Source organism: Phoenix dactylifera, chromosome 15 (assembly GCF_009389715.1).
Source record: "Phoenix dactylifera cultivar Barhee BC4 chromosome 15, palm_55x_up_171113_PBpolish2nd_filt_p, whole genome shotgun sequence".
NCBI classification, from domain to species: domain Eukaryota; kingdom Viridiplantae; phylum Streptophyta; class Magnoliopsida; order Arecales; family Arecaceae; genus Phoenix; species Phoenix dactylifera.
This window is the reverse complement of record NC_052406.1, coordinates 1,972,420-1,999,220: the sequence shown is the minus strand read 5'-3', so window position 1 is coordinate 1,999,220 and position 26,801 is coordinate 1,972,420. Positions and strand designations below refer to the sequence as shown.

General features: G+C 48.5%; 1 protein-coding gene across 6 annotated transcripts in view; it reads right to left on the bottom strand.

The window, feature by feature from the left end:
* Positions 1-26,801, bottom strand: part of LOC103707456 (formin-like protein 5) — a 44,370-nt gene that overhangs the window by 2,518 nt on the left and 15,051 nt on the right. For 3 of the 6 annotated variants that reach the window (XM_026804794.2, XM_026804795.2, XM_039134071.1), the window contains exons 9-16: positions 25,628-25,708; positions 25,497-25,547; positions 25,330-25,411; positions 22,377-22,471; positions 13,598-13,669; positions 13,404-13,520; positions 12,885-12,953; positions 12,719-12,785 (exon numbers count right to left, since the gene is read on the bottom strand). In XM_026804794.2, coding sequence (XP_026660595.2) covers positions 12,719-12,785; positions 12,885-12,953; positions 13,404-13,520; positions 13,598-13,669; positions 22,377-22,471; positions 25,330-25,411; positions 25,497-25,547; positions 25,628-25,708 — 634 coding nt within the window. Of the gene's footprint in view, positions 1-12,718; positions 12,786-12,884; positions 12,954-13,403; positions 13,521-13,597; positions 13,670-22,370; positions 22,472-25,329; positions 25,412-25,485; positions 25,548-25,627; positions 25,709-26,801 lie in introns of those variants that run through there. The other 3 variants (XR_005515029.1, XR_005515030.1, XR_005515031.1) reach the window with 3 other exon arrangements.

Below are 26,801 nucleotides of genomic sequence, written 5' to 3'. Positions count from 1 at the left end.
TTCTTTAATTGAACCAAAAAAACAGAGGAAAACACATACCAGCATGCACACAGAAGATGTGCAGGATCATCACAGACCTTTTGAACAATTTTTGGATGCATTAATCTTGTACCATCTTCCTATGTATTTTTTGATAACCTATCAACTACCTGTTCCCTATGAAAGGGTCCTGATGCCATTCTCAATTCAAGGTAAATAAATGGCAGATATATATCAGGTTAATTGCTAGCTGAAAGAGAAGCCAAACTATGAATTTAAAACCGCCCCATACACGGGAAATACAAGTCCCCCCAAAGCACGTGATTGGAAGCACCCGACCTGGCGCCCGACCTCGGACGACCGACTTGGCACCCGACCTCGGACGACCGACCTGGCGCCCGACCAGGCATCCAACCTAGGAGCTCTCGACCTCGAGACGACCGACCTCGGAAGCTTGACCCCGCTATCCACTCGCCGCGATCACACCTTTTTGCAGCTTGACCAGAGACCATCCCCTGCCACTGCCGTCAACAATTAATGCGCATGGCCTCTGCAGACCTCCGGCTCACTCAACCATTAGTGCGCATGGCCTCTGCAGACCTCCGGCTCACTCAACCTTTAGTGCGCATGGTCTCTGCAGGCCTCCGGCTCACTCAACCATTAATGCGCATGGTCTATACAGGCCTCCGGCTCACTCAAACAATTAATGCGCATGGCTCCTACTATCTACGGATCTCAAACCCTCAATGGCAAATCAGCTCGGCTGCGTCTGATCAGCCGTGACAACTCCTTGGTCCCGACCTAACCTCTTACAGCAAGGCATTAACTCACACGATCCTGCATTGATTCAGCCGACATGCTCAATCATATGGTAACTTCGCCCCGTCACGTCACAGGTAATCCAGTGCCCCCCTATAAAAGGGGAACCCTCCCACCTTAGAGGGGGCTGAACACTGAAACTCTGGACATTTTTTCTTCTACACATATCTTTCCCCCTCTAACTTAGCCATCGGAGGGTCGGCGCCGGAAACCCCGGCCACCGGCTTTTTGCAGGCCCCACGGAGGACGCCATCCGCCGACGGAACGCCACTCACCGACTCTTCCCAGAGCTCCGCCTTCTCTCCCGACGGCCGCCCCCGGGTCCAATTTCCAGCAACAGTTGGCGCTAGAGGAAGGGCCCGAGTTGTGGCCATAAAGTTGAGAAGTAAAGGAGCCTCTAATACCTCCCGGCGTCTCCCACCAAGTCCTGGACACTCTGTCCAGAACTCACCATCTCCGGCCGATCCAGTTCCTCAAGTCCAGCCGGAACAGTTCAACATCCTGGTGCAGCAGGTCCAAGCCTTGGCCGCGGCCGTCCAAGGCCTGCAGCGGGAGGGAGCCCCACCTGTGCCGCCTCCACAGGCCCAGGTTCAGCCGGTGCTTCCTCCGAACGGACCAGTGCCCCAGGGTCGAAACCTCCACGGCTCCTCGAGAGCCAATAATGAAGAACAATGCTGTCACCAGGACTCAGCCCGAGCGTCTCCCCAGAGAGAATTGCCAGGGAGAAGCATAGATAGAAGGCCACAGCTCTCGGAAGCCGAGTCAGCCCTGGACCGTCATGAGCCAGAGCAGACTGCCGCGACAATCCACCAACCCGGGGAGCTCGACAGGAAGGTCGAGAACCTGGAGCACTAGATTGAGGCGCTTCATAGCAGGAAGGCAAGGTGCGAGGGCGACTTTGAGTTTACTACCAAGTCCCCCTTCTTCCGCTAGATCGAGGAGGAGCCGGTCCCACTGAGGTTCAAAATGCCCCAGGTGGAGCCCTATAACGGAACTACCGACCCCCTCGACCATTTGGAGAGTTACCGAGCCCTCATGGCACTGCAAGGGTCCTCGGAGGCTGTGCTCTGCAAGGTCTTCCCAGCTACCCTTCGGGGAACCGCTCGACTTTGGTTCTCCGGATTGAAGCCGACTTCGGTATCCTCTTTCGAGCAGCTCGGTAGGCAGTTCGCCACCAACTTTGCTGCCAGCCGGCGTCAGCGGCGAACATCGGATTCCCTCCTGGACGTCAAGCAGCGGAAGGGGGAATCTCTCAGGGAGTATCTCGACCGCTTCACCGCTGCAACCTGGAAGGTCCGCGAGCTCGACCAGTCAATAGCCATGTCGGCACTGAAGACTGGGGCTCGCTCCTACAGGTTTCTCTTCTCCATCGAGAAGAGTTTCCCCGCTGAGTTCACCGAAATGCTGACCCGGGCTCGGAAGTACGCGAAGGCCGAGGAGGCTATCGCCTCCAGGCGGGGTGCGACCAGCTGGCCTCAAGAAGCAGAAGAAGCGTCGCAAGGAGCGCGGCCGCCAGAGAAACCGATCTCCCCGCCGAGATAAGAATCTTCCTCGACTAAGGAGCCCGCCTCGACAGCAGGGACCACTTCGACTGAGGTCCCCACCTCGGCCAAGGTCCCCACCTCGGCCGAGATCTCCATCTTGACCACGGAGGCTCCTGGGGAAGTATGAGAGCTACACTCCTATCAACGCATCCCGGGCCGAGATCCTAATGGAGATCGAAGGACGGGACTTCTTCCGGCCCCCGCCCCTGATGCGGGATGTAGAAGTCCCGCGCAATCCTAGAAAGTATTGCCGCTTCTACCGAGACCACGGCCACGACACGGAGGATTGTTTCCAGCCCCGAGACGAGATTGAGGCGCTTATCCGCCGCGGAGTACTCAACCGGTTTGTACGAAACCGGCGTGAGGAAAGAAGGCCGGCGGAAAATGCCGCACAGCCCGAAAATCCAAATGACAACAAGCCTATCGCCGGCATCATCAATACCATTGTTGGAGGAAGCTCGGCTGAAGAGCTAACCGAAGAAAGGACCCCTCCGAAGCGCCCGCGCATCTCCGAAGCTATCTCACTCTCGGATGAGGACATGGAAGGAGTTGAAACTCCTCACGATAACGCTGTGGTCATCTCCATGGTTGTAAATAAGTTTGATGTAAAGCGTGTCTTAGTTGATAATGGAAGCTCGGCAAATGTTTTGTACTATCATGCCTACCAAAAATGGGATTAACGGAAGGACAGCTTTGAAAAATGAACGCCCCGTTAGTCGGGTTCACCGGGGACTCGGTCCCGGTCGAGGGCGAGATCAGACTACTTGTCACAGCCGGGCTCGCCCCCCGAGAAAGCACCGTGAGGACGGACTTCCTTGTAGTCCGCCTGCCTTCAGCCTACAATGCCATTTTGGGAAGATCGGGACTTAATGCCCTCCGGGTTGTAGTCTCAACCTACCACTTGCTCGTGCGATTCCCCACTGATCATGGGATAGGCGAAACTCGTGGAGACTAGACGGTGGCCAAGCCGTGCTACATGGCAACCTACAAAGCAAAACCATCGGTTGAAGCGTCAAGCCAACAGGAGCTACTGGCCGAGGCGCCAACTCAAGCAATGGACCGCATGATGCTCATTGAAACCTTGGACGTGCGGAACGACCTCTGGAAGAAACGGGTAGAGCCTGGTGAGCTCCTTACCCAAATCTCTTTACAAGAAAATTGCCCAGAGGTAACCGTCCAGGTCGGCTCCGGCTTGAGCTCCTGCGAAAGGGAGCGCCTGATCGAATTCCTCCAGGCCAACATGGATGTCTTCGCCTGGTCGCCCGCCGACATGCCGGAAATCGACCCCGAGGTCGTGGTTCACCGACTCCAGGTGAAACCGACCTGCAGATCCGTGAGACAAAAGAAGCGGGGCTTCGCCCCGGAACGGCAGCGAGCGGCGGCCGAGGAAGTAGACAGACTCCTCGAGGCCGGCTTCATCCAGGAGGTCTCCTATCCGGACTGGCTCGCCAACGTGGTCCTCGTGAAGAAAGCCAATGGAAAATGACGTATGTGCGTGGACTACACCGACCTGAACAAGGCCTGCCCGAAGGATAGTTTTTCCCTCCCCAGCATCGACCAGCTCGTCGACTCCACCTCGGGATATCAGCTGCTGACCTTCATGGACGCCTTCTCGGGATACAATCAAATCCGAATGGCGCCTGAAAATGAGGAGAAGACGGCTTTCATCACCGACAAGGGCACTTATTGTTACAAAGTGATGCCGTTTGGATTGAAGAATGCAGGAGCTACATACCAAAGGCTGGTCAGTCAAATCTTCAAAGATCAGATAGGCCGAAACATGGAAGTCTACGTGGACGATATGCTGGTGAAAAGCCGAACAACAGAGCACCATGTGGCTGACCTCAATGAAACATTCTCCAAGCTCAGGAAGTACCAAATGATGCTCAATCCAGCAAAGTGCGCATTCGGAGTCACCTCGGGCAAATTCCTGGGCTTCGTAGTAACCCAGCGCGGAGTCGAAGCTAACCCCGAGAAGATCCGAGCGCTGCAAGAGATGGTACCTCCAAAGACGGTCAAAGAGGTGCAGAAGCTTACCGGGCGGGTCGTGGCCTTAGGGAGGTTTGTCTCCAGGTCGGCCGAGTGCTGCCTCCCATTCTTCAATATCCTTAAACGACCAAAGAACTTTCTATGGTCGGAGGAATGCCAGCAAGCATTTGAAGAGCTTAGGTGCCTTCTCGCGTCCCCTCCACTACTCACTAAGCCTCAGCAAGGCGAAGTTCTTTATTTGTACCTGGCCGTCTCCCCGGTTGCAGTAAGCTCAGTTCTGGTCCGGGAAGAGGACAAGCTTCAGAGGCCTGTCTACTAAGATGCTGAGACCCGATATTCTAAATTGGAGAAAACAATTTTCGCCCTGATCACTTCAGCTCGGAGACTCCGACCCTACTTTCAGGCCCACACTGTGGCCATATTGACCGACCAGCCTATGAAGTAAATCTTGCAGAGGTCGGACCGCGCCGGAAGAGTTGCCAAATGGGCAGTTGAGCTCGAGGAGTTCGACCTCGAATACCGACCAAGGCCGGCTATCAAAGCCCAAACACTCGCCGATTTTATCGTGGAGTGCACCTTGCCGGATGATCCCGAGCTCCCACTCATGCCAATGGAGAGGACCCCGAGGCCGCCATGAGTCCTATATGTGGACGGCTCCTCGACCTCGGGGGGTAGCGGAGCAGGTCTCATCCTCACCAGTCCGGACAGGGTAGTGGCTGAGCAGGCCCTACGCCTCGAGTTCTCGGCCTCGAACAATGAGGCAGAGTACGAGGCGCTCATTGCCAGGCTCAAGTTGGCAAAGGAGCTGAAAGCGGAAGACCTGACGGTCTTCCGCGACTCCCAACTGGTCGTGGGCCAGGTTCTGGGGGATTTTGAAGCAAAGGAGCCATCAATGCAGAAATATCTCCAAAAGGTGCGAAACCTCACATCTGCCCTAGGTTCCTTCAACATTCACCATATCCCCAGAACGGAGAACCTCAGGGCTGATCAACTGTCGAAGTTGGCGACCTTCCGTATGAACGAGCTCTCCAAGGCGACGGTACTCGAATATCTCCAAACACCCAGCACAGAAGAATCTGAGCCGACCATGTGCATCGACACAGAGCCGAGTTGGATGGACGAGTTCATCAACTATTTGCAGGATGGAACCCTCCCTGACGATGAGCTCGAGGTTCGCCGAATCAAGCGTCAAGCTCCTCGGTACTTACTATATGAAGGCAAGCTCTACCGCCGGTCGTTCACCTCTCCTCTCCTTAGATGTCTCCGCCCCTCAGAGGCAGATTTGCTATGCGAGAGTCCATGAAGGGATCTGCGGAAACCATCTGGGAGGCCGGGCGCTAGCCCATAAAATCTTGCGCCAAGAATACTTTTGGCCTACACTTCAAAAGGACGCAACGGGCTTCGTCCGAAGATGTGATCGGTGTCAGCGGAATGCCAATATCCAGCGCCGACCCTCGGCCCCGCTGACCTCGATCATCGCCCTCTGGCCATTTGCCCAATGGAGGATCGATATCCTGGGACCCTTTCCCCTAGCTACCGGGCAAAGAAAATTTCTGGTCGTCTCCATCGACTATTTCACCAAGTGGGTCGAAGCTGAGCCTGTAGCCCGGATCACCGAGCAGAAGATGCGGAACTTTGTTTGGAAGTCAATAATCTGCAGATTTGGACTCCCCCGCATCCACATATCTGACAACGGTTGTCAGTTCGACAACATCCGTTTCAGAGAATTCTGCTCCGAGCTCGGCATCGACCACCGCTTCACCTCGGTAGCCCATCCACAGACGAATGGAGAGACCGAGGTGACAAATCGCACCATTCTTCAGAGGCTTAAAGCTAGACTCGACCGATCCAAGGGGCAATGGGTCGAGGACCTCTACAATGTCCTTTGGGCCTACAGAACAACACTCCGACTTTCCACTGGCGAGACCCCCTTCAACCTGGCATATGGAACGGAAGCAGTTATTCCTTTGAAAATCGGACTCCCCTCATCGAGAGTGGAACATCACGACAGCCTCCAACTCATCCCAGCTCAGGGGTAACCTGGACCTCATCGAAGAAGCAAGGAAGACAGCCCGGGTCCGCCTGATGAGATATCAACAGAAAACGGCACGGTACTACAACTCCAGAGTAAAAGCCAAACTCTTCAAGTCAGGAGATCTCGTCCTCAGGAGAGCCGAAGCTTCTCAGCCCACCGAGCAAGGAAAGCTTGCCCCGAATTGGGAAGGACCATACCGGATTGCCCGAGTGCAACGACCCGAAGCGTACAAGTTGGAGTCTCTTGATGGGACCCTCATCCCACGAAGCTGGAACTCCGAGAACCTCCGGATGTACTATCAGTAGCTCCCCCCGGGGGGCCCACAGCACCTGGAAACGCAACTCCTGCTCCCTTCTCGTAACAATTCGTTCATAACTCTCCTTAATTACTCTGTGCTTCTCCTGACATTGTAACATTTGTGATCCTCAGAAACCCCGACCAAGCTCGGATGCCCGACCGAGCTCGGATGCCCGACCAAGTTCGGATGCCCCAGCCAAGTCTGGAACACCACGCTACGCCGACATCGAGCTTGATCTCGATCTCCCTCAAAGACCTCGACTAAGTTCGGGATGCCCCGTGTGTCGACCGTAGAGTCTCAAACTCCCTCGACCTCGGGAAGCATCACCAAGTCAACGGTGAGCCCAAGCTCCCTCGACCTCGTGCTCGATCCCTCGACTAAGGTCGGGATGCCCCGTGTGTCGACCGTAGAGTCTCAAACTTCCTTGACCTCGGAAAGCGTCACCAGGTCGACAGCGAGCCCAAGCTCCCTCGACCTCGTGCTCGATCCCTCGACTAAGGTCGGAATGCCCCGTGTGTCGACCGTAGAGTCTCAAACTTCCTCGACCTCGGGAAGCGTCACCAGGTCGACAGCGAGCCCAAGCCCCCTCGACCTCGTGCTCGATCCCTCGACTAAGGTCGGGATGCCCCGTGTGTCGACCGTAGAGTCTCAAACTCCCTCGACCTCGGAAAGCGTCACCAGGTCGACAGCGAGCCCAAGCTCCCACGACCTCGTGCTCGACCCCTCGACTAAGGTCGGGATGCCCCGTGTGTTGACCGTAGAGTCCCAAACTCCCTCGGCCTCGGGAAGAAATACGGGGAAGAACATCCGCGGTCCCCCGCGGCGCCCGATAACCACAGCGGGGTAGTACCCAAGCGGTCCTCCCCCCGAGTCTTCAACAATGGGGTCGTATCTTCGCGAACCCCCCGGCTCGCAGGCACGCCTGAAGTAGACAACACCTCATGGGGAGCGCGGCATTCTCCTCTACTCGGCCAGAGCAAGCCATGCTCCCGCACAAGAGTCTGGCTAAGGCGCCATCCTTGCGACGGATAACACCATTTGCGGAAGCAGACTACAGGCCGAGGAATGCCCTTAAAGGTCGACCACAGAGTGGAGTCGCTTACCCCTAGCATAGATAATCAATCCTAATGGTGCACAAGGTATGATCTTACCTAGCACCTATGTCATCACGTCTGCTTATTTATACTACAAAATGATCGGCGAAGCCTCGACCAAGTTCGAAACCAAAAGCGCGAAAGTTCCATGACAAGCTTGACCTTGGTCTGGCGGGATCTCCCCGGAGCCCGACCTTAAAGCTTTGGCAAGCTTGTCTAACGGAACTCCTCTGAAAGCCGGGCTCAATGCTGCGGCGATTTGGAAGCCGAGCCCAAGGGTTTAGCAGATCTCCCCCCGGGAACAGACCCAGAGGCCTAACAAGACCTCCTCAAAGTCCGAGCTCAAAGACTTAGCGAACTTTCCTAAAAATCTGAGCCTAAAGAATTAGTGGGACTTCTTCGGAGCCCAAGCTCAAAGGCTTAGCGGATTTTCCTAAAATCTAAGCATGGAGCCTTAGCGCAATCCCTATCAGAGCTGAGCCCGACAATTTAGCAAACGCCACCAGAATCCGAGCCTACGGACCTAGCCGAGATTAAACACTTAGAGAAATTTGCGAAGGAGGAATTTGATTTAAGCAGCCAAGGTAAAAATTTACCTATTATGCAAAAAGAGACAAGCACAAATGTAGAAAAGAACTTTTTCATTAATAGAGGCTTGAAGGCCGAGTACAAAATTAAGGTTCGGCCGTATTCAAAAGCCGAACTCACTTACAAAAAGGAAAGCAAAAGGAAAAGCTAAAGTCCTAGGAGGCGGCGGCTGCATCAGTGTCACCCTCAGTATCATCTACAACAATAACCCGAGGGTCTACGACAGGCGTCGGCTCGGAACTCTCCGCGGCGGCCTCAGCTGGGGCCTCGCCTGGGGCCTCGGAAGCATCCTCGGCAACCTCCCCGGGAGGGGCCCCCAACGTCGCCTGGTCGGCCATGTCAGCTTCGGCCTCGGCAAGCTCCTCCTCGGCCGCAAGAATTGTAGGCACATCGGCCTCGGTCTCGGCGCCTATCCCCATCCTTGGACGGATCCCCGAAAGGTCGAGCTGGGGGCAGTATCGCGCCATTTGCCTTCGGAAATTCTCGAAGCCTCGGAGGAACCTGTCCACGGTCTCCTCCTCCAGCATGTCGCAGAACTCTTCCGACTCCTTGAAGAGTTCCACGGCATTTTCAGCCCGCTCCAGTGCCATCCTCTCTCGGGCCTCGAGCTGCTTGACCTTTAGGCGGAGAATTCCGCCCTCATACTTGTGGCCGGCGGCCTCAGAGCGAGCTTCGGCAAGACGCGCCTCGGAGGCGCGCAACTCCGATCTTGCCAAAGTATGCGCAGCCCTCTCTTCTTCGAGCTCGTCAACAATAGCTCGCCGACCCGCCTCAGTAGCCTCCCGCCGCGCTACGGCTTCCGCCAACGCGGCCTCCAGCTCGGCAATCCTCTTCTTGGCCGGCTCCAATTGCCTATAGAGCCGCCGGGACTCGTCCTGGCATTCCGAGGCAATGAATACCAGGGTATCGACTTCGTGGATGTGCTGCAGGGAAAGCGACAATAAGTAAAAATGAAGAAAAATACTGATGACTAAGGACAAAATAAAAAGGTGACTTACCCGAACAGTATTACGGTAGGTCTGATCGACAATCTCCTCCAGCGTGAGGGTTCTGAACTCGGCCCAGTCCGCCGGGAGCATTGCGCGGCGGAATACTGCGCGCGCAACATCACCGTCTCGGAAGGCCGAGCTACCCTCATGTATCGGGGACTCCGGCTCGGCCGACTCTCTCCCTTCGGCCCCCGAAGAGCTCGGCCCGACCGAGCTCGCGACGACGGGGTGGGGTGCACTCGGGACCTCGGGGCCCCTGCTCGGCTCGGGCCCCGAGCGCCGCAGGCGAATAATCGGCCAACCTGACCGTTGAGAGATGGGGGCAGGGCAGGCTGGAGACGCCGAGCCGGATGCTCCCCCAGAACCCGAGCTCGCACGCTCGGTGGTCGGAGCTCCCTCCCGGGCAGACCCCGAAGCTCCGGCCTCAGAACCCCTTACCTCGGCAGGGGCAGAAGTAGCCGCCGACTTGGCCTTCTTTCGGGGCTCGGGCATAGCCCCGCCGGCCTCGACTGCCCGCCTTTTCAGCCGAGAGAAAAGGGATGTGTTGCTGGTCGACATGTGGGGAATGTCTGAAACAAAGAAAGGAAGAAATTTTTTCTAAGTATCGGACCAACATCAAAAGAACAAAGGAAAGGAACAGATAAGGCAAAAAACTGAAGAATGAAGGAGCAGTACAACTGCCCTTACCCTCGGGGCGCGCCGAGCTTAGGCCGACGTTCACCAAAGCTTCCTCGATCAGAAACTCGGTCAGAAGGATGTCCCTCCCGAGACCTCGCAGAGCATCAAAAGCCCTCCGCTCGTCCACCGAAAGACCACTAAGCCTATTCAGGGCCTTCAGCCCGGGACGCCCCCATCTCGGATCGAACCTCCACGAGAGCTCGGAAGAAAGAAAGAAAAACCTCCCCTTCCACTCATGAATCGAGGAAGGGGCACCTCGGAAGAGCGATATGCCGCTCCTCCAGACGAAATACAGCCACTCTACGTCCGCCGGGTTCGTCTTTAACATAAAGGACCGGCGGAAGATGCTCAACGAGGTCGGGATCCCATGCGCAAGCCAGAGGGACGCAAACCCGATAATGGTCCTCCATGAATTTGGAGTGAGCTGTGCTGGGACGAGTTGGTACTCCACCAACAAGTCATTCACACACTTATGAAAAGGGAACCGTAGGCCGGCCCAGAGCGCATCGATGTACACCCCGATCCGACCTGGCGGAGGTCTAGTTACCCGGCCTTCCGACCCTGCGAGTTCGAGACGAAACCCGGGTCGGAAGAAGAACCGGGAACGGACCAGCTCTAGTTCCTCCTCGGTCAAGGTAGACCCAACCTCACCGGGACCAAGACCCATCTCACAAGAAAAAAAAGAAAAATGAAGGAAAGAGCGAGAAACGAAAACGAAGAAGGGGAAGAAAGCAGGTATTTAAAGAAAAGAAAAGAACTTCCGAGCCAGTGTGGGAAAACGACCTACTATAGGGTCGCCGGAAATCGCCTCTGAACACTGCCGGAAATCGTCCCAGAACGCCGCCGGGAAAGCTCGGTCGCAACCAGGAGAAAAAGAAGAAAGGAGGGCAGCGATAACAAACAAGCAAGACCTTTCTAGGACTGAGTCGGGGGGTTTATATAGACCCCCCAACGGCCCAGATCGGCGGGGCTGGATCCCGCCTTCCGTCCAGATCGCACCACGTGCCAGTCCAAAAACCGAAGCGACACATTTAACCTGGATCGACGCTTCGAATACGAAATCAAGAAAGCGTCCCATCGGATCCCGAGGCCCCATCATGAGCTCACCGCGGAGACAGCCTCGAACGACGAAAGGGCGTCGCCCCCTCTCCTCTCATTAAAAGCACCCCGAAGCGCGCGGAGCGCCGGCATAATTTAAAGTCTCCCTGACCCCCACCACTGCAATAAAAGCAACTACTTCCCACGTCCGAGCTCGCGAGCAGCTTGAACTCAGAAGTCGGGGGTAGTGTTGAGGGAAATACAAGTCCCCCCAAAGCACGTGATTGGAAGCACCCGACCTTGGACGACCGACCTGGCGCCCGACCAGGCATCCAACCTAGGAGCTCTCGACCTCAAGACGACCGACCTGGAAGCTCCCGACCTCAGAAGCTTGACCCCGCCATCCACTCGCCGCGATCACACCTTTCTACAGCTCGACCAGAGACCATCTCCTGCCACTGCCGTCAACAATTAATGCGCATGGCATCTGCAGACCTCTGGCTCACTCAACCATTAGTGCGCATGGCCTCTGCAGACCTCCGGCTCACTCAACCATTAGTGCGCATGGCCTCTGCAGACCTCCGGCTCACTCAACCATTAGTGCGCATGGCCTCTGCAGGCCTCCTGCTCACTCAACCATTAATGCGCATGGTCTATACAGGCCCCCGACTTACTCAAACAATTAATGCGCATGGCTCCTGCTATCTACGGATCTCAAGCCCTCCATGGCAAATCAGCTCGGCTGCGTCTGATCAGCCGTGACAACTCCTTGGTCCCGACCTAACCTCCTACAGCAAGGCATTAACTCACATGATCCTGCAATGATTCAACCGACATGCTTAATCATACGGTAACTTCGCCCCGTCACGTCACAGGTAATCCAGTGCCCCCCTATAAAAAGGGAACCCTCCCACCTTAGAGGGGGCTGGACACTGAAACTCTGGACATTTTTTCTTCTACACATATCTTCCCCCCTCTGACTTAGCCATCGGAGGGCCGGCGCCGGAAACTCCGGCCACCGGCTTTTTGCAGGCCCCACGGAGGACGCCATCCGCCGACGGAACGCCACTCACCGACTCTCCCCGGAGCTCCGCCTTCTCTTCCGACGGCCGCCCCCGGGTCCAATTTCCAGCAACAACATGGAATGTAGATGTTGCATTTAGCATTGGCAGGACTGTTGATTATGCATGACAAAAATAGGCAGCTTTTTCTATATGCAATATCATGATATCATCAGGAGGCAGACAAACTTCAAATGGTAGGGGTATGGTGAATAGATTAATATTCTGGCAACAAAAAAACTCCAGAATATATGGTTTATTTAACCTAACAAAAGTCAAAATAAGGTAGAAAGGGGAGATATGTCTATTTTCCTGAATAACAATGATAGTGAGACAATACTTGGAACTTCCGCCAAATTACTGCAACAAGTTGGCAAGGTGTCCTATTTCTAATAGTTTAATTGTTCTTCCTGGAGAATATTTGAAATTGCAACTTCAGAGCTCAAGCATGAATCAAAAGGAATCAATTCTACATTGCTAAGAGACACAACATTGTGTGTACTGATAGATGGCATTTTTAAAGAAACTGAAAACAATAACAAGGATTCATTTGATTTTCTTCAACTGAAAATGAAAATAGGACACAGCAAGTAGGCTCAAACTTACCTTGCTCGAAAGGACAACGTGCAGGATCTTCACCAAAATATAGCACTAATGCATCTGCATTTCTACCCTGTCAGCACTCAGAATTTTAGAAAGATTATTAAAATAAAAAATTGCAGGAATAATTAAATAGGTAGTTTCAGTGAACCGAAGAGAGCTGGTGGCATACCACTGCAGTATAAAGTGTTGTTAATGATCGAACTTCAGCTCCAGCAACAGAAGTGAACTCCTTCAAGGTCTGACACGTGGATCATTCAGATGTCAGAAAAAAAGCTAGAAAATCATTAAATTGAAAACAATATAAGAACCTGTTAGGTAAACCCAAGTAAGGTTGGCCCCAAGCTGTCCCAATTAAGAAGACTCATCAGAGCAAGTCCAACAAATTTGATCAGTATCAACTCTATGGCACATGCCAACTCATCCTATTTGGAGGGACACAGTGGCAAATTGACACAGAAACACATTGAGCAACAAGATGTGATGTGCTACAAAAATGCACATACACATACAAATATTTTTAACTACAAAAAATCAGAAAACCCACTAGTAGTAAAGATAAAAGGGAGTTGGTTTTTAGATCTACAAAGCCCATGATAAGCAGCAAACCATCTTTTCTTTTCTTTCTTTTTTCGAAAAGAAGCATCTTGAATATAAGGAGATTATAATTATGTGATTATACTGGCTATACCTTGCGGAAAAACTCCGATACTGGGCCATCATTTTCTGAAGCATTAAGCTCCAGCTCAACCTTCTCTAGGCCTTTGACAATGGCTTGCATTTCTTCAGCCAATGATTTCAGTTGTATCTGTGTAAAAGAAGCTCAGGTAACACTATTAATCTCATACAACAGGATTTGCAATGGTAATTGCAACAGATAGAAACCTTTGATGCAGCTTCCAAGCTAGTGAGATCCCTATGAAAGTCCAAAAGATGCGGGGACCTTGCAGCGAGGACCTGATTTTCAGAACAACCTAAACTTCAATTGAATGATATAAAATTGACTAAAAATATAAGTTGATTTTAAAAAAAAAAAATCTACAAAAGTATACTTAAGTTGACACAAAATGTGAATCATGATTTCTGATTTATTTATTTCATCTAGGCATGTATTTTTGCTTTCAAATCCACTGCTCAATAAACCTAAAATCACAAGAAACCCTAATTAGTAATCAACTCTACAACCACATAGGCAACAAGGATATTGCACCCATGAAGAAAACCGTTACTTGCCCCAAGAATAATCAGGGATACTACCTTCTGATATGCCCACTGTAATATTTTTGGTGTAGAACCAGTTCCGGAAGGAATACCTCAGTGGGATTTTAAATCAGAAACAGAAGAAGAGAGAGAAGAGAAGGAGGAAGAGGAGGAGAAGAAGGAGAAGAGAAGAAGAAAGGAGGAGAATACGTGGGGGGAAAGTTCTTAAACTTTCATTAATTCCTAATCATGAAAATAGGTCCCAATATAGGGCCAAAATACACAATTTGCATAAAACCCCTTTACACAGAAATAAACCCACAAATAAGCCCTAAAATGCAAATAAATCCAGAAATAAAAATAAACAAATATGCAAATAAGATGGGGACCTAGCTGATGTCCCCATCAACTCCTCCCGGGTGGGAAAAACTCGACCCCGTCGAGTGTAGATCTGGCCGGCTGTCGTACTGCTCCAGAAGATCAGGGTCAAGGCGCTGCAACTCGGCTCGCGAAATCCACGTCACATCTGATTCGGGTTGGCCCTTCCACCGAACAAGGTAACGTTGGTAGCTTTCTCTCCTGGTAGATATAACCTGCTCATCTAATATATATTCTATATGCTCTCTGCGTGCATGAAACTGTGGAGGTGGAGGCTCAATAGCAGGTGCTGGATCAGGGTGATCAATAACAGTGGATGTATCAACAAAAGGGTCAGAAGGAATGAATGTTGATTTCTTGTATGGGACTAAATCTTCAATACTAAATGTCGCACTAATCCCATAGTCGTCAGGAAGATCTACAACATAAGCATTTGAACTGATTTTCTTTAGGACCTTGAACGGTCCCGCACTACGAGATTGCAACTTTTTGAACGTTCCTGAAGGGAGTCGTTCAGGTCTAATTCTTACCATAACATAATCACCTACATTCAATTCTTTATAACGTCTGTGCAAATCAGCAAGTGATTTATATTTTAAGTTATTAGAGTGAATACGTTTGCTGATCTCCTGATGCAATGAATGCAAGTGTGAAGCAAATGATTGTGCAGACTCAAAAACTCTATGTTGATGAGACATGGAAATCAAGTCTATGGGTTGCCTAGGTTTATATCCATTCACCACTTCGAAAAGACTCATGCCTAAGGTCCTATTGACCGAACTATTATATGCAAACTCGGCAGTTGGTAACACGAGATCCCAAGTCCTAGCATGCTCACCTACCAGACATCTTAAAAGATTCCCTAGACTTCGGTTGACAACTTCTGTCTGGCCATCAGTTTGGGGATGATAGGCAGAGAAAAATTTTAATTTGGTACCCATCATGTGCCAAAGAGTTTTCCAAAAATAGCTCATAAATTTAACATCCCTATCGGACACAATAGATTTTGGGAGGCCATGGAGTCTAACGACTTTGTCAAAATAGAGTTTCGCGATCCTAGAAGCATCGGAAGTCCTAGAACATGGGAGAAAATGAGCCATTTTAGAGAACCGGTCCACCACTACAAAAATGGAATCGTGTTTGGTCGAGGTACGTGGAAGCCCTAACACAAAATCCATGCTAACATCTTGCCACGGACAATCAGGAACAGGTAGGAGAGTGTAAAGCCCAGTGTTCTGTTTACGTTGTTTGGCTAGTTGACATGTGTGACACTGAGCGACAATTTTGGCCACGTCTCTCTTGAGACTCGGCCAGAAGAAACGTCTTTCCACCATTTCAATGGTTGTCTCTCCCGAATTGCCCAGACAGTCCTCCAGCGTGTACTTCCCATACTAGAAAATCTCTCAATGAGGTTCGAGGAATACACAATCTGTCGGAGCGAAAGAGATAATCATCTTGTAAAAAGAAATCATCTTGTTCTCTCTCTACTCCATCTCGTAGGGTCAGGTATACATCACTAAAATCGGGACAGGTGGTATATTGTTCCCTGATCCTTTCAAAACCAATTACTTCAGTGCTCATCATGGATAGGATGAAGATTCGTCGGCTGAGCGCATCGGCAGCCTTGTTCTCAACTCCAGCTTTATGTTTCAGCACAAAAGTATAGGCTTGCAGAAACTCAATCCATTGGCCGTGTCGAAGGTTTAGTTTCTTTTGAGAATTGAGATACTTTAAAGCCTCATGGTCTGAATACAGGACAAATTCTTGCGGTAGCAAATAGTGTCGCCAATGTCGCAAAGTTTGCACTACCGCATAGAATTTCTTATCATAGGTGGAATAACGCAACCTGCCGTCACTTAACTTTTCGCTAAAGAACGCGACAGGGTGACCTTCTTGGCTTAACACGCCACCTATGCCAACGCCAGAGGCATCACATGCGACCTCGAATACCTTAGTGAAATCGGGGAGGCGCAAGACAGGCGCTTCGGTCATCCTATGCTTAATATCTTTAAATGCTTGGGATGCCGACTTAGTCCGGATAAAGTCTCCTTTCTTCATGCAATCTGTAATGGGAGATATTATCGAACTAAAATTTCTAATGAAGCGACGATAGAAGGTAGCCAGACCATGAAAACTACGTACTTCTGCTAGGGTCTTGGGCTCAGGCCAATCGATTATCGCACTTACTTTTTCTGGATCAGCGGAGACACCCTTGGAAGACACTATGAACCCTAAGAAAGTGACGTGATCAGTCAGGAAGGCACACTTCTTAGGATTTGCAAAGAAGCTTTCTTTCCGCAGGACATCACAAACCTGCCTTAAGTGTGAGAGATGGAGCTCTTGAGTTTGACTATAGATGAGGATGTCATCAAAATATACAACGACAAATTTATTCAAGAAATGTCGAAAGATCTGTGTCATCACCCTCATAAAAGTACTTGGAGCATTTGTTAATCCGAAAGGCATTACTAACCATTCGTAGAGTCCATCTTTGGTTTTGAATGCGGTTTTCCATTCATCCCCAGGACGAATCCGAATCTGGTAGTACCCACTCTTTAGGTCTGTCACGCCCCCGCTTCTGCGGAGCACGTGAGGCACCCAGTGCCCACGTGGGGGCCACATGAGGGGGGACCGCGGGGCTCCCCTGCCAGATATTGTCCGGTTCCGGGGCTTCACGCAAGCGTCCTTCACCCCTCCCCGGTTTTATTTTCCACCCAAAACGCGTCTGTAGGATTTGAAGTCACCCGCCTCATATGCCCAGGCTCTAGAACGAGTCTTTCCGATGTGGGACTATTGGGCCTCACACCCTTCCCATCATCGGACAAGAGCCGTCCTCGGCTCTGATACCAAATGTCACGCCCCCGCTTCTGCGGAGCACGTGAGGCACCCAGTGCCCACGTGGGGGCCACATGAGGGGGGACCGCGGGGCTCCCCTGCCAGATATTGTCCGGTTCCGGGGCTTCACGCAAGCGTCCTTCACCCCTCCCCGGTTTTATTTTCCACCCAAAACGCGTCTGCAGGATTTGAAGTCACCCGCCTCATATGCCCAGGCTCTAGAACGAGTCTTTCCGATGTGGGACTATTGGGCCTCACAAGGTCGATCTTGGAAAAAACTGTAGCACCAGACATATAGTCTAAAAGGTCGTCCAGCCTAGGAATGGAAAAACGATACTTAACCGTGATTTTATTGATAGCACGGCTATCGACGCACATCCTCCAAGAGCCATCTTTCTTAGGAGTGAGGAGTGCAGGTACAGCACAGGAACTCAGACTCTCACGAATATACCCTCGAGTGAAGAGTTCGTCAACTTGACGTTTCAGTTCAGTGTGCTCGTTTGGGTTGAGTCTATGATGGGGAAGATTTGGCAATGACGTTCCAGGAATGAGATCAATTACATGCTGAATATCACGCATCGGAGGGAGTGCATCTGGAAGATCATTTGAGAAAACAGAGTGAAACTCCTCCAACAGGGGAACTACGGCGGCCGGATGCTCGGCATTTGACTCCACATTGATAACTCTAGCCACAAGGGCGAACACAGGTGAGTGGCTTTCGATATCTTTCATTACCTCTTTCGATGTAATGATGTGAAGTGACTCATCTTTTCGCAGTGTAACACCCTTCTTCTCAGGCCCGGGCTCTCTAGGAGGCAATGAATTCAGTATAATTTTCCGACCCTGGAACATAAAGCTACACGAATTTGACCGACCATGAAGTGTGACGTCCCTATCGTATAACCAAGGTCTTCCTAGAATGACTTGACCTACGTCCATCGGAAGACAGTTCGCACCAAATCTCGTCTTTATAAGATAGGAATTGAATCGGGACAAGGCATCTTTCCGATACCGAAATGGACGTCTTATCTACCCAGGCTACTTTATATGGATTAGGATGAGGGGTAGATTTTAGGCCAAGGCGAGAAACAACTCCAGATGCAATGGCGTTGATGCAACTCCCACTATCAAATAAGATTTTGCATGTTTTACCATTGATCTTAATAAGCGTGTAAAATAGGGAGATTCTACGCCAATCTTGTTCGGTCTTTGTTTGGGCTAGCGTACACCTAACCACCTGAAGCCTAGGGTTGTGGTCATTCCGATCAGTGGGCTCATATTGGGATGTAGGCTGGGCAAACTCTAACCCGGTCTGTTCGTCTCCAAAGTCTTCTACAAAATCCTCGATGTTTGGTTCATAGACTTCTTCGACACATTCAGTCTCCTGGGTTCCTGCTTCCAGTTCAGTCATTAAATAAGTCTTGGCATTACATTGGGACGCGATATGGCCAAACTTTTGGCACCTGAAACACTGGGTTTGGTTTCTTGAGGGCGGGTTGGGCCCTAATATGCCTTTTCCTTTATCAGTTGACGTACTTTAAGCAGGCATCGGGAACGGCCTAGTCGGCGTTTGGCTAGAACCGGGCTGGGTAAGATGGTTGGAGAGTGGTCTGGATTGCGGGAGATAGCTTTGATTAGTTCGGGCTCCTGGGGGTAAGAACCGAGAGTCGGTACGTCTCACTACAGGGACTCGTAAAAAACTATCCACATCTTGAGCCAACTGGTATGCCTGGCCAAGGGTGGTAATCTCTCGGAGGATCAATTCTTTCTGGATCTCCTCGCGGAGTCCTGCCCGAAACCTAGAAAGAGTAACAGTCTCCTCTTCGATTACACCGCACCTCATGTGAAACTCCTCAAATCGTGCAATGTAATCGGCAACAGTTGAAGTTCCTTGAGTTAGTTTCTGCCACCTATCCATAAGGCGTTGTCGGTAAGAGAATGGCAGATACTTCTCATTCAATTTTTCTTTCATATCCTCCCAGGTGGTGATACGTGGAAGCCTCTGAGTCTCACGCCTATGTTCTACGTTATGCCAGTACCAGTGAGCTTGTCCAATAAGCTTCATTTTAGCAAACCGTACTTTTCGATCATCAGTCATTTCATACCACTCAAAATAGTTATCCATGGCTGCTCTCCAATCAAGGTACACATTCGGCTCTAATTGACCAGCAAATGTGGGAGCATCTACTCGTACGGTACGAAGTAGTCGCTCGTCAAGATCGCGCTGGTGATCAAGATGAAGTTGGTTCCTAGGGGGATGGGGAAAAGCTACAGGTGGTGTGGTCAAACCAAACTCGGGATAAGCTGCGATTGGGGTTGACGGTTCAGGAGTCCTAGGGTGTTGCATTAGAGCACGGATCTCTCTTTTGAATTCATCTTGATCAGCTCGTAATGTAGCTAATTGTTCCAAAATATCTTGTAGAACTCTGGGGTCCATGGTGGGTAAAGGGGTCTGAGAGTTAGTGAGGAGGTACTCTCTACCACTACGGGTTGGCATGCAGGGACTTCTCTAGTTGGTGATATGATATGCAATGCTACTAATGAACCCTAACTTACTAAATGCAATGCAGGACAACCTACTAATGCAATCTACTATGAATTCGGAAATCAGCAAATTTTCACAAAAATAACTTAAAATTAAATATTACTAATTTGTACTTTGGTTATTTCAGAATTAAGGTAGAAAATTAGTCACTATAAGAAATTAGGTTGCAAACACGTGTTATGGTCGCTCAAAATCCGAAAGTAATCCGATCTATGGATGTTGAGAATTGTCCTGTCGCTAAGGTGTGCTAATTTAATATTTAGATTTAAATGGTGGGGTAGCAGGAGTGTTGTGGTAAATGTTCTAGGTTTTGCAGTTTGACAAGAAAATAAGTTTCAAAATAGGACGGTCATGCAAGAGAACTAGAACATAATTAGATAAACAAGCCCAAAAGAAAGAAGAACTTGTTACCTGTGGCGGATGCAGTCAAGCAGAATCGTGTACTCGTGGACTGGGCAACGGTCGGGGCGCGGTTGCAGCCGATGGACTCTCGAAACGGCTCCAATAGGATCTGATCACAGCAACTTGGTTGGGCTTGTAGAAGAGAGTACCTGTTGAAATTGGGCCCAAAAGGCCTGCGGGTCAGGGGTCCACAGCAGAGAGAATATGGGCCCTGAGGGGTGTGCGGATGGTTTGGGCCCGATGAGAAAGGAGGGTGGAGGGCGCGTGGAGTCAGCCCGTGAAGGAAGAGGGGGGGTGGAAATGGAAGAAGCCTCGATGAAATGAAAGGAGGGGGGGAAGGCGGTGAAGTGGTGGTGGAGCAGAGGAGGGGCGGACAGCGGCGAAACAAGGAGGGGCGACGAGGCGGCGGTGGTGACAATCGGGTGGTCGCGGGAGCGCCGGGGACGGCGACGGCGAGGCGGCGCGGCTCGATGGGAGGGAGAATACGACCTCGGGCGATTTCGGATCTCGGCAGCGGTAGGAAGCGGCACTGGCGGAGGCGGCGAAGGCGGAGCGTCACGGGCGGGACGCTCGGGTGGGATGCTCGGCGGTGTTCGTCGGCGAGGAGACTCGGGCTTGGGCGGCGCGGCGGGAACCGAGCGGCAGAGTGGCGGTGGCGCTCGTCGGGGCTCGGCGGCACGGTGGAGGCGGCGGAGACGGAGCTCGTCGAGGCTCGGTGGCACGGCGGAGGCGGCGGCGGTGGCGTCAGCGGCGGAAACCCCTAGTGTTTCCCTTCGGCAGAAACAGAGGTAAGCAGGTTTTTTTTTTCTTTTTTTCGGGACACGTGCAGGTCACGTGGTCAGAAGATTTTTTTTTTTACCCTTTACGGGTTCGGGTTATCGGGTTCGGGTTTCGGTTGAAACCCGCTCCGATAACTGTGAAGCCCAGCACGTGCGGATCACGTGCAGAGAAAAAAAAATTTTTTTTTTTTTAAAACTTGTTGGATGTTGGACCCGGGCTAATGGGTTTTGGGGGTAACGGGTTTAGAACTTACCCGTTACCACTCGTCTTCAACCTCCCGAACCTCCCGACCGAAACGGAAGGGTGACCCGGGCTGCTCGGCGGCCGTTGCGGATCGACCGAGGGGACCAGCGGTGCAGCAAATGGCCGCGAAACTGCGGTCGGCGGTGGCTGGATGGGGGCGGAGGACGCGGCGGCGGTTGTAGCGGCGACTGCGTGCGGAACGGAGGGCGGACCGGCGGCTGCAGGCTGGGCGGCCGATGCAGTGGCGACTGCAGGTTCGAGGGACAAGGCCGCAAGGAGGGCGGTGATGCTCTTCTTCTTTCCGGCGGCGGGAACCGCTCGTGGCCCTTCGACACGCTCCGGTGTCCGTGGTCAAGGTACGGCGTAGTACTCGTGCGCCCAAAGAAATCCGGGGATCCGGCGACGCTCGGCCATACACCGGCTGACGGTGGTTGCAGGTGGTGGGGCAGCGGCGGCTCGGGCAGGGTACGTCGGAGGAACCGCGATGATGGTAGCAGCGGACGGATGAACGGGGATGAAGACCCTGTTTCTCTTTTTTTTTTTCTGTTTTGAAACCGAGGGATTGTTCCCCTCTATTCCTTCTTGTGACAACTGAGAGAGCGAGGGACCCCTTTTCCTGGTGAGCAGAACTGATGGAAGGAGAACCCTGATCTTGTTGTTGATGGGAACCGAGGGAAAGGAAGATTGTTGTTGGATCGGGGCTTTGACAATAGAAGCAAAACCAATTGCTCTGATACCAAGTTGGTGTAGAACCAGTTCCGGAAGGAATACCTCAGTGGGATTTTAAATCAGAAACAGAAGAAGAGGGAGAAGAGAAGGAGGAAGAGGAGGAGAAGGAGGAAGAGGAGGAGAAGAAAGGAGGAGAATACGTGGGGGGAAATTTCTTAAACTTTCATTAATTCCTAATCATGAAAATAGGTCCCAATATATAGGGCCAAAATACACAATTTGCATAAATCCCCTTTACACAGAAATAAACCCACAAATAAGCCCTAAAATGCAAATAAATCCAAAAATAAAAATAAACAAATATGCAAATAAGATGGGGACCTAGCTGATGTCCCCATCAATTTTCCTAGCAGAATTTACACCTACAGAGAAACATTAGCCTGGGTATCTATTTGAATACATCCAAAGAAAAACATCTGTTGTATCACTGCTGATATAAATATAACATTCTAGACACCTTATCCTTAATAAGAGATACAATGATCTTATCCAACATAATGATTGATCATTATATAGTAGGGCTCCAATCTGAGTAGAAAACAGACTCCATACCTTGCATAAATAATGCATCAAAGTCATTCTATTATTTGTAGCACGAGTATCTATAAGTTTTAGAAGGCTGTCCAGGCGGAAACCAATTGCTGAACCTGTAGAGTGAACCACAAATGTTAATTTCAAATGAAAACCAAGAAAAGAAGAAAAGGCCTACCAAAAGTAAACAGATAATAATTAATAAGAACAATAAGGAGAATTATGAAGCACTGATGATAAATATATGAGACATTTTAGTGGGCAGGCTGAGATAATATACGGATGTTAGATGATTTTAGAACATCAGATAAAGGTAATGGTAGAGTGAAAGGCACACAAGGAGAAAAGGAATAATTAGTACTGTGGTCAAATGCCTAACATAATGTTGAAAACATTAAAATAAAGGTTATCATGCACCCACTTTGACCATAACGACAGAGAACTGCTCATAAGCACTATACAAAATCTTAAAACTAATTTCAAGAAGCTTATAACATATTTTTTCACTGCTCATGTTGTAGTAATGCTCAACACTTCTCTCCAATACTTGACAATTCTTCATTAATTAACATATGAAGCAGGATATATAACACTAAGAGATTCAAATCAAAATGCTTTCATTTATTTCTTTTTATTTTCTTTGTTACATACCAGGTCTACTGTATAGAATATTATTTATACCAAAGAAAGCATAGTATTGTTTTCAATGTATGCTTGCAACTGGGTTGATGTGTCATCTTATCATGAGATATGGGTCATCTCCATTGCAAAATATTTGGCTTTGTGCCATAATGGGAGAGCACATTCACTTGAATACTTGCTCCTCAAGTTTGTTAGTATTAAAGCATGCATCATTTTCTTAGTGTTTCATGAATCTTTTGGAGGCATATCATGGGAGATAAACTGACCTATTCAAAATCCCTAGCATATGTTTTCATTATGTCATGATGTTCTCTACCTTTCTACTGAAGGAAAAACCAAAGACCTAATCACAAGTAGTTCTTTAACAAAAAAATTCCAAATAGGTTAGTAAAGAAGCCTTAGGAACTACTCCAAATCACAAGGAACTGATGTGGTTTCCCTCTATATGTTTGAACATGTAGTCGAATATTTGATTGAAATTTAAACTCTATCACATATCACTTCTACTGCAACTGAATAGTGTCAGGAATCATATCTTACGACTTCCATTAGTGCTGCTACATGATCCTACAAATTGGTATTGACCCACGTCACCCACCCCTTTTTCAATTTCACTTAACTTGATACTTGCTTGATTTTTCAGTTTTTTTTTTAAGTTTTTGGCACCTCAGAATAGTGTCAGGCCAGACCCACTGAAATGATACATTCAAATGGTATAATATTATTTACTACAAGAACATCTAATATGTTTTTTCCAACTTTTATCTCCTCAAATGGTATACTAATACTATTTATTACAAGAACATCTAATATGTTTTTCCAACTTTTGTGCAATTATCATATTCTTTTTTTGTAATTTTTAATAAGTTTTACATCAAAACTACAACCAAAACTGTTAAAACTGCTATAACATTTCAACTCGTCTCAGTCCAAAACTGACATAGATAACATGTTATTGTTACCAACACTTCAACAAGTACATGTATGTCGCACTCAAGATGTTAATTTTACAGCTGGAGGGTGTCCAGATCAACTGAAGGCTTTAACTCTACTTAAAAAAGAACTGGCATGGCTTATGTTCCTCCAGATAATAATCCATCAGGTGATGGGTAAAAATATGAACAAAGAACCTGTTTGGTCTACCATATTTAAGTAAATTTAAAAACAATGTTGAATGGCATTTAATGAGAATTTATATTGAGCAGAGGTTTTTATCAAAATCATTGAGCAGAAGATTACCGAACTATTCTGACATTTTGTTGCCTTCACATTATTATACAAGAGAACAAGGAGAAAAGGAGGATGCCTCAAAAAAGAATTAAAGCATACATGTACCAGAGAGACACTTCTGGGAGGTTATTTGATAATTACATCATGGTGAGACTTAGGGGTTCTTGCTTACAATAACATGTAAGACACAAATAATACTATATTAATAAGAATGATGGGCAATCAAAGGGATAAATTTAATTAAACAAAAATATCAATACGCTTGATGTTACTGCACTCAGTAAATCAAGAAAAGATGAAAGCAAAAAAATAGTATTTTCTAACTGAACCAAAATATGCTACTTTACAGAAACACCTGGGACTTGGGCTCTGTCTGCAGTCATTAAGGGGTCCAACTACATTCCAATATAATGGATACTAGTGGGGCATGATAGCTGCATTTGATTTTGTGTTATACACTCAACTAACTTAAATCTTTATTGAATAATATAATAAATGGTAACTATCTAATATATAAAGGAGACTAGGAGCGTATTAGCAAGGTTTTTAATCCTATGAGATGGGGGTGTCCTGGTTTTATCATGGAATGGGACAAGCTGTTGTCCTGCCCCATCCTGGCAGCGGTCCCGATCATGCATCCCAGTAAATTTCCTCCATCTCTCTCCCCTTCTTTCCTTCCTTCCTTCCTTTCTTTTTCTTCTTTCCTTCCTTCCTTTCCTTTTCTTCTATCTTCCTTTATTTTTTTTCCTTTTTCTTTCTTTTTTTATATCCCTTCCTTTATTTCTTTTTTCCGTCCTTCCTTTCTTTCTTTTTCTTCTCCCTTCCCTTCTTTCTTTCCTTTTTCTTCTTCTTTCCTTTCACTTTTTTCTTTTTTTCATCTTTCTTTCTTTCTTTCCTCTTTCTTATTCTCTCCCAGCATGGATGGGTTTCAAAGTCCTAACCCCATTCCGGTCTCGTTTTCTCATAAGAACGGACAAAACAACTGGGATGCCCCCCATCACGCCAGGACTTAAAACCTTGAGTGTTAGCATATCTAACTATATTACTACCAAAAAGAGTTTCATATTCATATACAATGCATCACATGCATTTACAGAGTTACCTCTTGCAGTTCCCTGGTTTAATGTATTCCCGAGAAATAGAATTTTCTTCATGATTTCCTTCAATTTAACAGAACTGCGCATCTGACATGTCATATAATACATAAATTATGGAAAGAAATAGATTAGGAAGCGAAAGCAAAGAGATGTTATAGTACTTCAGGTATACTTGTTCACAAGCAGAGTCTACAGTCTTCAGGCTTTTTCTGAGATCTGAAACCTGAACAAGAGTAGAAACAAAGTCATAACTCTATGAAGTTGATCATCCCAAATAAATATGAAAAAAGAAATGCAGTTCACCTGTGAACCAAACTGATTCTTGAAAGAGAATACTCTGAGCTTAGATTCCACTCGTGGAACTTTCATCAATTCTAAAAAGAACTATACAAACAGTTACAACAGGAAGTGCATAAGTTTAATTTAATTCATAAAAATAAAGCTCATAGTAAAAAAACAAATTTTTAACAAAATCAGTATCCTGATCAGTTAACATGGGATCCTTGAGACAAGAAAACTGCATAACCAATACTACAGAGGAAAGGAACTAAGTGGAAACATTCGGTTTACATGCTGAATGGTTCATAAAATCAAACCATTTTGAGAGGAGCTTTTGAGCATAAGCTTCATGAATAGTAAGACATGTACACGCACATCCATACATACACAGATAGATGCATATATACAAATACATACATACATACACATGCATGCATTATATATTTAGCTATATAGATACATATACATATGCATACATGCATACATACTTATGTGCATATACAAACACAGAGACATGCATACATATGTGTCCACACACATATATACAAAACATGATTTGTTCTTACAATATTCATATTCACAATAATGCATTTGCCTTGTAGAACTATGGCACATGATAGTGAATTGAACATTCCAGCAGTTGCACAAGAAAAGGATTAACTTACTAATGTACAGTTTTTTTTTCTTTTTCTTTGATTTCTTATCCGTTGATAATTTAAGATCACGGGGTGTTGCCTCCTCAAGAAGATGAGAAAAAATAAAAAATTTAAACAGGTTTGAGTGAGGTCACCAAACACTAACGATCCCTCAATTTTGGAGATAAGAGATTCCATCTGAAAGCTAAAATATAGGGACTTGAAAGCAAAAAAGAAAAATCCTTCAATCAGGGAAAAGCCACTCTTTATCCCAGCTAGGTTCTTTACAAGATAATTTTTGGTAAACAGGTGCACAACATTCATAAGTAATGCAAGTCACCAGGCCATGTCACGTCATATAATCACATGATGCAGCAGGATGCACAGTTTCTGTAATAGGCAACCAGGGCTCACTTTATGCCTGACAGATACATGCTAAATTATGATGCAGTTGGCCATTATGAACTAAAGATAGAGGCCAACCATGTGATCAGGTCTCATGTGTACATATAATGTAACATAATAGAACCACGAATTTGTAAGGACATGACAAAAGGAAGATT